We start from the raw sequence: 10,169 nt of genomic DNA, 5'->3' as shown, positions 1-10,169 counted from the left end.
CACTTCCTGTAACCGTATCCCTAACCCTAAATGAACCACAAACAGGACATGTACTCGGTCAAAGGTTGTGATGATATTGTCACTTCAATCCGTCAAGCATGGCCACCTGTAGTTGTCTGTCACAATGGAAAACAGCTCACCCTCTTGTACAGTACCTACCAACACACTACAGCTTGCTGTGAGGCAGTCACTGACTGATCCAACTCCAAATCCCATGTGCCCCAGTTTCTAACACAATACTTCCTTTACCAACTCTCTCAGTGAATGTGCCACTCCTCCTCCTCTCCTCCTTTTCTCTGGATTGTAAAAAAAAAAAAAAAAAAAAAAGTATATATCAGAATAAAAGTTTGCATAAAAATGATCGATCATTGTGGACCTGTGTTTTTTGTTGCTGTGACTGAAGAGTGCCTTGATTGTTGATATTGGAACTGCAGAGTACTAGACCTGGGTACTTTCAATTACTTTGAGTGTTTGCTTGTGTCTGCCTGCATGGCCAGATGGGCAGGGTTTGCAATTTTGGGACTATTCCATTGGTTGCATTGTGCCAGGCAAACTCAATCAAGCACAGCTTCATTTCAAATACTGTTTGAACCTAGGTCTACCACTGAATAAAATAGCCTACCATTTGTAGCATGTATAGCATACGATTTATTGTACATTTTATTTACAGGTACAGGAAGTATAAATCATACCAACAACAAATTTATGTACAAAAACAAATACATTACAAACACAGACAACCAAGTACATCAAGTATACAAGAAATACAAAGAAATGCCTTCTATCTACAATTTCCTTTGGACAACACACAATCAGAACTTGAGAAGGTCACTTTGGTGAAAGTAATCATTGGTTTTTCTGATTGCACACTGAAAACCCGATGAATGGCACATATCAAATTGGGACTGGATTCAGTAGAGGGGAATATGGCTTGAATTCCTTTCCATCACTCTAATGATGTGAATTACCTTCCTATTCATACAGAATACAGTAATGCTGCCCCCCACCCCGAAAGTGCACAAGTGAAGTACAGGTGGAGTTAGAAATTGGAGGACTCGTTGTAATGCATGGAATGGAATGAGGAATGGTATCAAACATGTGTTTGATACCCATGCATTAAAACACATGCATTACAATTAACCTGTCCTCCAATTTCTACCACCACCAGCCTCCCCTGGTATATGTTCAGTGAAACAAGGGTACTGTGCCTCCCAAGGACACCAAACATGAATAAAACAAATCACAAATCAGCACCATAAGCTAAGCCTCATTTCAACATTAGATCGGCATTTACAGTGGTTGAGAATCTACACTGACTTTCAATCTGTAAGATATTTCACCACGGTGAAGTTGTGTGCCGAACAAAGTCGACACCTGCACAGGGTCACATGGTCACAATATAACAGCACAATATTTCAGTAAACGATCTGAAACATCAATAAGCATGGCACAAACACAGTCAAGTAGGCTACTGTATGTTGCTCATTACTCACAGCCTTATGGGCATGAAGACAGTAGAAAGGCACCTTGTGTGGGCTGAGGCTCTTAGTGCTGTGCCATGTGAAACCCAGACTGTCCCCTGTGACAGCTACATCTGACCACATGAGTGGTAGTGATCCCCTGAGATATGCCATAGACCCTGATTGGCACCTGAAACAAACACCTGAAACAGAAATGATGGGGAGTTGTGTGTGTGTGTGTGTGTGTGTGTCTGTCTGTCTGTTTGTGTGAGTGTGTGTGTGTGTGTGCACGTGTGCATGTGCGTGGCGTGTTTGTGTTAATCTATCTGTTTTTCATCGTCAACAGTACTTTTGAAGAGGACTACTCTTCCGTTCTCCTGATAGTGCTCGATGTAGAACCACCTCCCTCCATGTTGACATTCTCTCCAGCATAACACAGGGGGCATGTGGGACTTTAGGGGTTTTCCTGAAAGGATAAGCAAAGAACATGGTCAAAATTAATACTTCAAAATGCAAGTAAACAACATATAGCAAGAATGGTAACACTTTCCATGAGGCACACACATATAACGCCTTATACAGTCACTCCTTATAGCAGGCCGGTCACTATAACATTATAGCAGGCCATAGGATACGTGCGCCTGCTCACGACAGTCTAAGTCCCACCTAAGCGTGTGTGCATGCACGCACCAGGCAATGGCAACCGGCAGAGGGCTACAATAAGAAGGTGGTTGGTTGGGGAGGGTGTAAAACCAAGACAAAAGTGACTTTAGTTTGCTAACTTAAATATACGTAAATATATATGTTTGTTTGTTTTTGGCGCAAATCACCCACAGGTCTGATTGGACCACCCGGCAGCCCTGCTCTACGTAAAGTGTAACCGTAACCTCTACTACTCTGCATAACACACCTCCATGACTGTGTGGATCCAGTTGAGCATCTCCTCCACGTTGCAGTACACTCCGGGCCGCCCCTCTCTGGCGCACCCAATGCCCCAGCTCACCACCCCTACCAGTCGCCAGCGACCCGACAGGTAGACCAGAGGACCGCCACTGTCCCCCTAACAGACAAGGGACAACAATCATTTAATTATAGTCACAACACAGCAGGGGGATACTAAATGTCAATTTGTGTTCGATGATGACACCCTGAAACGCTATTGGAAACACATATCGGATGATTGACACAGATTGAGTTTAGTCGTGGATTTTTATCACACTTTCAATGGATAATCTCCATCGAGTGCATGTGTGTGTGTGTGTGTGTGTGTGTGTGTGCGTGTGTGTGTGCTGGCGTGTGTGTAGGGTTACCTACCTGACATGCGTCCACTCCGCCCTTTAGGTAGCCGGCGCAAAGCATCCTGGAAGTAACAGATGAGCCGTAGACAGCGGGACTGGAGCACTTAGCTCTGTCTATGAGTGGGATGTTAGCTTTCTGGAGGACGGGGGACACTTTACCTGAGAGGACAGGAAACACAGGGGAGAGGGAGACGGGGTAGGTAGAGGGGGGGGGGCAGAAGGTAAGAGAGACGATCAACAACATAGTGAGTTGTAGGTGCCATCAAGTACCATGAGCCAATAGGTGACATGACTTGCCAATGCACATATAGTACTGTACTGTATAGTATCATGGATCTATCTTTGTTCATTATAACGTGAGAGAAAATGAGAAGGTGTAGGTTTGAGAGAGAGAGAAAGAGAGATAGACAGAAACAAAGATAGACATAACTGGTAGACAGGCAGACAAACAGGCAGCAAGATAGACACAGTGTGTGTGTGTGTGTGTGTGTGTGTGTGTGTGTGCGCGTGTGCATCTTCGGTGTGTGTGTGTGTGTTGTGGGTCCTCACCATTCTCTTCTAGGTATCCCCAGCCGGTCACCACCATAGAAGCTTCTGCACTGAGGCCCAGGTCCTTGGGGGGCAGGCACACAGGCCGACGCACCTCTGGTGGATAGAAATACAGGTACAACAGTTGTCACAACAGTAGTCACAACAGTTGTCACACAGTTGTCACACAGTTGTCACACAGTTGTCACACAGTTGTCACAACAGTAGTCACAACAGTAGTCACAACAGTAGTCACAACAGTAGTCATCATTTCCTTATAGTTAAGCGTCACCCTCAACTGGTTTTTGTACTTTCTTCTCAGCTTTTTAATACCGGGTGCAAGGACCACGTCAGGTAAATGCAATACAACAAAATATAGGGGACACGTGAGTGGTACTGAAGAATTGGAAATATAACACTGAAGAACAGAGGACGGGTTAAGAATAAGACATACATTTATTCCCAAGTACAACTTCAAACGGTTAAGGACATGACGAAGCAAACTCAATACAAGTGGTAACAGCTAACATTACGTTATATCTGATTCTAAAAGATATTTCATGGTTAATAATGATTGATAATGCTTTGCTCATCCCTGTGTGACAGGCAATCGATCATATTGGATCCTAGATTCCATTAAGAATACCCAAAATGCTATTTTACCATGCCCTCAAGATAAATTGGAGGTTACGCTCAAGCCAATATCTGAAGCTGATGGCTCACTTAGAGTGCCTCTTGTATCACTGCTATATGTGAGGACATAGAACTCTATCTTCATACTACATTTGTCCTACTAATAATACTGAGAGGAAATCCTTCTGAAAAATCCTTCTGTTATACCAAAACGCGAGAATCAGGCCCAGAAAAATGTAATTAAATTTTTGGGCTGTCTTGGTTAAAACCTTCTAAATTCTGCAATTCTCCAAGGGAATCATGGGAACTGTAGTTTGCATCAAGACGCTTGTTTGTGAGTTTTTACCTCCTACAGTGATGGGACTGGTCAGTCTCATCATAGCCATGTCGTAGTCGTTGCGTGCTGCGTTGTAGTCGCCGTTCAGTATGATCCTGTCCACGTACGAGCCCCCCGCGGTTCCCATGTAGGTCCTCCCGGAGACCACCCTCCAGCGACTCAACTCCTTCTTACTACTGCAGATCAAAGAATGGGGGGGGGGGGGGGGGTTGAGTGAGAGAGAGAGAGAGAGATGAGTCACATTCGCACATTCGGTAATAATCATAGTCCCTCTCTCCATGCCGGTCTCATCCAGTTGCTTATAGAGTTTGAACATTTTCACAGTTTAAGGTGTTAAAAACATCTCCCTCTACAGATGGGACGTTTTCAATGCAAGTATAGAATATGTAACGAGGAAAGACCCTTAGTGGTACAGTAGATAGACCTGTACTGACCTGGAGAAGCAGTGGGCAGCGGTGACCACCCAGCGCGGTGACACCAGGGACCCTCCACAGGAGTGCTGTCCATTCTGTTGCAGGCTCACCTGCCACGGCCAGTCCTCTATAACCGCATCCAAGCCCCCCACAATACGTTCCTTGGTCTCCACCTCCCCACAGTCTGAGACACACACACAGATTATTTTTGGTGACGAGCATACCACTTGAAATAATAAAAAAATGACAAATGACATTGCTCAATGCCATATGGTATTGTAGGTATTCAAACATGGCCCATGTTTTTCATTGAGCTTCAATTGTGTTTTTTTTTACTGGTTTGATTCTGGATAGTTTGGCCAGTGGAGGTCAGTGTTCAGCAGCAAGTCGAAGTGAACTGGGAATCTATTTGTAGTGATGATAAAATACAGGCTAGAATTGATTCCATCACAAGGTGGCTGGTCCCTATTTGGTTTGCCTACATTCTCCATCTGCCAAAGAGGTTTTGGATTTTGTTGCCTGAACATGCCCATGTGATGTGCACTGGCCACAATGACTTGTTTGAACTTATGTGTGTCTATGTCCCCCTCCTCTCATCCCCCCAAAGCCTTATTCCTAAAGCAGATACATGAATATCCTACTGGGATTTTCAAAATGGAGACAGTAAAGACAAGGTAAAGGTAAGGAGGGGGTAGTGTGTGTGTGTGTGTGTGTGTGAGTGTGTGTGTGTATGTGGGGGTGAGGGGGGGTGTCAGGGAATCAGGGCTCACCTGAGCAGGTCAAGGAGATCACGGTGCCTGAGGCACACACCTTGCTGTAAAGACACAGAGAATGGTATTTAGCAAACACATACAAATACGCACGCACACACACACACACACCCAAAAGACAATTAACAAACATTACTGAGGTAAGAGGGGGGGGAGAGGGAGAGAGAGAGAGAAAGAAAAGGAGTAATCATTACAAAAGAGAGCGTGTGAGAGAGAGATTGAGAAGGAAGCTGGGAGAACAAAAGCAGAAACACTGAGTAAGCTTAATCTATTTTCACAAAGCCATGAGCTGTTTTAATTAGTGTGTGTAAACTGGCGTGGAGTCATCTGTCGTCAGCGTACGTCATGCGTTTTATTTGCTGCGTCACCGACACCTACACAGCCAACCACCTTACTGCAAACAGCACGATGGACATGGCCAATATCAGCGCAAACACAGAGAAACAACAGAGTGATTACAGAGACAATTGGACAGCAAAAAAAAGATTCCAGTCAGGGGAGAAGTTGACTTACCGGTTAGTGACCATCAGTTGAATAGGGTTGTTTCTGGCTCCCGATCTGACTGCTGAGAATGACCCTGTCTTCAGGGAGGAAGACAGGGTCCGCACTGAGACACTGGTGCTACGAGGTTTGCTGTGGGAGAGAGAGTCAGGACACAGATTTACAACCTAGATAAATAAATAAATCAAAATGCAAACCTAGACAGGCTATTCTTCTGAAAATGGTACACTATAAGGTCTATTACCTCTCTGAAGTATTAGGCTGTTTGAGAGAAGCAAACAAAATGCCCAGTGCTGAGTATAGCCTATCTTGTTTGAAGTAGAAAGCTACTGTAGCAGGACTCAAAACCCAATACAGGAAAACCCTGTATAGGTCAGATTTAGAGTTATGGTGCTCAATCTCATTCCCTGTCTTTTTCAGCCTGTGACAACTCTAAACATCTAACTTAAAACATAGTTTTTTTGTCCTGAATTCATCTATTTGAAGAGTTTTGTTGCAAAATGTATATCCACCATTTTCAAAAAAAATTCTACCGATTAAATGATTGCTGTCATGATATAAAAACCCTTTGTGACAGATTTGGTCAGTAAAGGACAGTAACAACAGCATGCTCAGTTATATGCTCATACAAAAATCATATTCTTGAAGTTGTAATCAATCTTGATTGTTTAGATGTTTAATCAGAAATGTAACATGACCAACCATTAGCTAATGGATATATAGCATTTTGGACTGAAACTCTTCATTTATCCACATTATCTATCTATGTATCTGTCTGTTTATTTAATCATGTCATTATTCAAAATGTTTATGTTATGTTCGGTTTGCATCTGCTGTTGTTTCATTGCAAGCATGTGGATTCCATGATGGGTGTACTGTATCCTACAGTAGCAGTGTGTCTCCCCCTCTACAAAGTGATCAGAGGTGAGTGTTGAGGAGACTTACTGAGTGTAGCCCAGCTGTTGGCAGGCTGTGTCTGTTTGTTGTTGGGTCCAGCCATCGCTGCATACACTACTCCAAGTAGACCCCCCACTGAGGACCTGCAGAATATTCTTCTCAGAAACCAGACGCACTACACACAAAGACAGAGAGAGAGTGTGTGTGTGTGTGTGTGTGTGTGTGGGGGGGGGGGGGGGGGGGGTAAAGATGAAAGATGGAAAAGAAAAAGATTGAGATGGCGGTTGTACTGTACAGTAGATGAAATATAACTTTAGAGTGTTTTTGCAATTATGCATTTGCAAATACAATATGTGTAATACAATTATGTGTGTGTGTGTGTGTGTGCGCGTGTACAAGACTGTGTGTTTTACCTGGGAAGGTGGTATTGACTCTACGGCTGGACACGCAGGTGAGTTCGTCCTCTCCGCCTGTGCAGTCTTCTGTTCCGTCACACGCTTTATCCAGAGGGATGAACTTCACTGACCTGGCGCAGAAGAAGTACTTACTGTCGATCAGCTTCTTGACTGGGGGCCAATGAGGAGGGAGGGAAGGAGGGATGGAGAAGGGATGGAGAAGAGGGAAAAAAAGGACAGTGCCAAGTTATAAAGCCTATTGCGATACTAGACTGAACTTGAGAATCCATGTACATTTAGTTAGAATTGGGAAATTGGCTATTCTTGGGTGTACAGTATGTTAGAGGTGGACTCACTGAAGTAGCCAGCTGTAACCAGTATACCCAGGACCACCAGTACAACAAGCACAGTGATCAGGATCCTCTTCGTCCTCGACCCCCTCTCCTTCTGGGGCTTATGTGGGACCGTCATGGGCTTCCTGTGTCTACCAGGCCGTGCTACAACTGAGAGAGAGAATTTTGAATTTAAAATATTACTTTATTGGGTCAATACCTGACAATGTATTCCACTGACACCTAACCACTTAGAGAGAGGGACAGAAATAGAAAGAGAGATTGTGGGGGGGGACAGAAAGAGAAAGCGAGGAAGGGAGAGGGCCTGGGAGAAAGCGAGAGAGGAAGAGAAAGAGAGGATGGGGAAGACGTGGAGAAAGGGGAAGTCATTTGTGAAGATCTACATTTTTCCAAGGCGTCATACAGTATCGCCTGTAAGAATGAAACACATGACTGAAATGTTATGCAACGACAAGGTTTTACATTCTCCAATCTCCAATTGCTCAATGACGGCTTACCGTGATGTCCAGGATTTAAAGGTATAGTGCTTTCTTCAGTTTGTCGGGTGTCACTCTGAGAAAAGAGAGCGAGAGAGAAAGAAAGTGGGTTACCCTGATCTAGCAATGGCATGGTGAGTTATTATGATGAAACCATGGGCCGTTTTAGTCATATCACATGTATTGCCTCATTAACCCATAGAAAACATAAATCACTGACTTCCATGTGCGCAAACATAGCTTGTCCTACAAACATATTTCTCTGCATAACATCCTATCACATGATTCTCTCCCTAACAGCCGAATTTGCAGAATAATTACTGCAGCAGATTAAAAATCACACCCCTGGACATGGAACATAAAGCGCAGTAGGCCTAATCAATGCCAAAACAAATTCAGCGTTTGAGAGGATTAGCCTCAGCAAGGCACTGCGCAGATTCGCTGATATTGATCACATAACTGGTGCTTACTTATTTACCAAAGGTGATTTGTAGATTAGTGATATGCGCAGCACATTGCTCAAACCAAATGCCCCTCTCAAACGCGAAGATTCACTGACTGTATTTAGCATTTTCCCCCGTGAGTTCGTGGGAGTTCCTCTCCCGTGGAAACTTCGCATTCTGTCTTGTTTTTCTGCCGACAGCATGCGAGCATGATGGCTTTGCCCAGACTTGAAGTTTGAGATGACCACCCCCATCAGATAATGACCTCTGCATGGTGTTTATTTTCCACCAATAACAACATTGCAACGTTGCAATGACAAAGTCTTACAATTCTGCTAATGTCATGCATGCTTTTTGATCGGACCAAACAAATAACACCTCTCTCCAAAAAAGATGCAAGATAAAGATGAATGCAAGTTTAAAAAGATGGGTTTTTGAGGAATCGTTTGAAGGTTGGATTCTTTGATGTGGTTTGGGAGAGTGTTCCCAAGAGTGGGGGCTGCCTTACAGAAAGCCCGTCCTACCTTCACACATTTATAGAGGATGTACTGGTAGGGTTACCAATGAGGGATTTTGCCCGATAGGTCGACAACTGCTGCCCGTTATTATGAAATAAGTGTCTATTTTAGCCTATTGTCATTATTGAACGGGGAACGTCATAGGTGTTTCTCAACACAAGTCCACTGACAATATTTACTGCCCCGCCTATATTGCCACTAAGTTTGTTTTGGTACAGACGCATTTTGCCGTGACAGGATCAGACAGACAGACACACACACACACACACACACACACACACACACACACACACACACAATACATACGGTGTGTCACTAGTCATGTTGTACCTGTGTGTCTGTCACTAGCGCCACAGGCCCTGTCTGAGATGGTTTGACCCAGCAGGGTGTGGCTCATGACTCAAGTCTATATACAACAATACTAATGATGCTTAATGAATATTCCTGAAATTACAGCACAATAGATAAGTCGAGTACATGTTACGGTAACCACATGAAACAGTTGCATGAGTCACTTAACCTATTTCCAAACGATAAGTGGTTAGATTTGTCATTCCACTCTTGTTATGAAAGTTGAAACATACTTTAGAAGAAAAACTGCAAGTCATTATCCTAAGACCATGACCGAAACTTGACTGACCTGCCCTCTTCATATGTAACAGCAAAACGACAACAACATCGAAAAGTGCAGTATAACACAAACAGGCAGCTTCCAACTGTTACTGGAGCATTTAAGGCCTTCATTTCCTCATCCTTTTTGTTCTATCTCTCCGCAAATACAGTGCCAATCTGATGATGATGATTATGAAGAAGATGATGATGATGTTTCATGTGTCTGTTTTTATGTCCCTGGAAGTGTTTCTTGGCAAGCCCTACTCATGATGGTTGTCATTGTTGTCAAGCACCCCGCCTTTCCTGAAGCGTGAAGGTCCACCTGAACTGTATGAAGGACAGCTGGTGGGTGGGTGGGTAGTCAGGGATAGGGCTCAAAGGGGTGTTTGTACACAACATGCACCTTCCTACTGTTGTTCTTTTGTACTTCTATTATTGTCCTTTTGTACTCATTTTTGGTTGTTTTCAAATGTCATGTGTACAGATTGCCTATGATTAGAATAGTGTTTGTAGTGTAAAGAAATAAACCATTAAA

General features: G+C 43.7%; 1 protein-coding gene across 1 annotated transcript in view; it reads right to left on the bottom strand.

Annotated features, from left to right (window-relative positions):
• Positions 1 to 630: 630 nt before the first annotated feature.
• tmprss4a (transmembrane serine protease 4a) overlaps positions 631 to 10,169 on the bottom strand; it is a 12,710-nt gene continuing 3,171 nt past the window's right edge. Inside the window, exons 2-13 of the mRNA XM_083666302.1 lie at positions 8,083 to 8,137; positions 7,589 to 7,735; positions 7,251 to 7,403; positions 6,886 to 7,012; positions 5,953 to 6,072; positions 5,440 to 5,483; positions 4,691 to 4,853; positions 4,266 to 4,432; positions 3,308 to 3,403; positions 2,775 to 2,917; positions 2,371 to 2,520; positions 631 to 1,926 (exon numbers count right to left, since the gene is read on the bottom strand). Coding sequence (XP_083522428.1) covers positions 1,915 to 1,926; positions 2,371 to 2,520; positions 2,775 to 2,917; positions 3,308 to 3,403; positions 4,266 to 4,432; positions 4,691 to 4,853; positions 5,440 to 5,483; positions 5,953 to 6,072; positions 6,886 to 7,012; positions 7,251 to 7,403; positions 7,589 to 7,735; positions 8,083 to 8,137 — 1,377 coding nt within the window. The 3' untranslated portion in view covers positions 631 to 1,914. The remainder of the gene's footprint in view (positions 1,927 to 2,370; positions 2,521 to 2,774; positions 2,918 to 3,307; positions 3,404 to 4,265; positions 4,433 to 4,690; positions 4,854 to 5,439; positions 5,484 to 5,952; positions 6,073 to 6,885; positions 7,013 to 7,250; positions 7,404 to 7,588; positions 7,736 to 8,082; positions 8,138 to 10,169) is intronic.

This window comes from Argentina silus (assembly GCF_951799395.1).
Source record: "Argentina silus genome assembly, chromosome: 3".
Lineage (NCBI taxonomy): Eukaryota > Metazoa > Chordata > Actinopteri > Argentiniformes > Argentinidae > Argentina > Argentina silus.
Note: the sequence above shows the minus strand (reverse complement) of the source record. Positions and strands in the feature narration are given on the sequence as shown.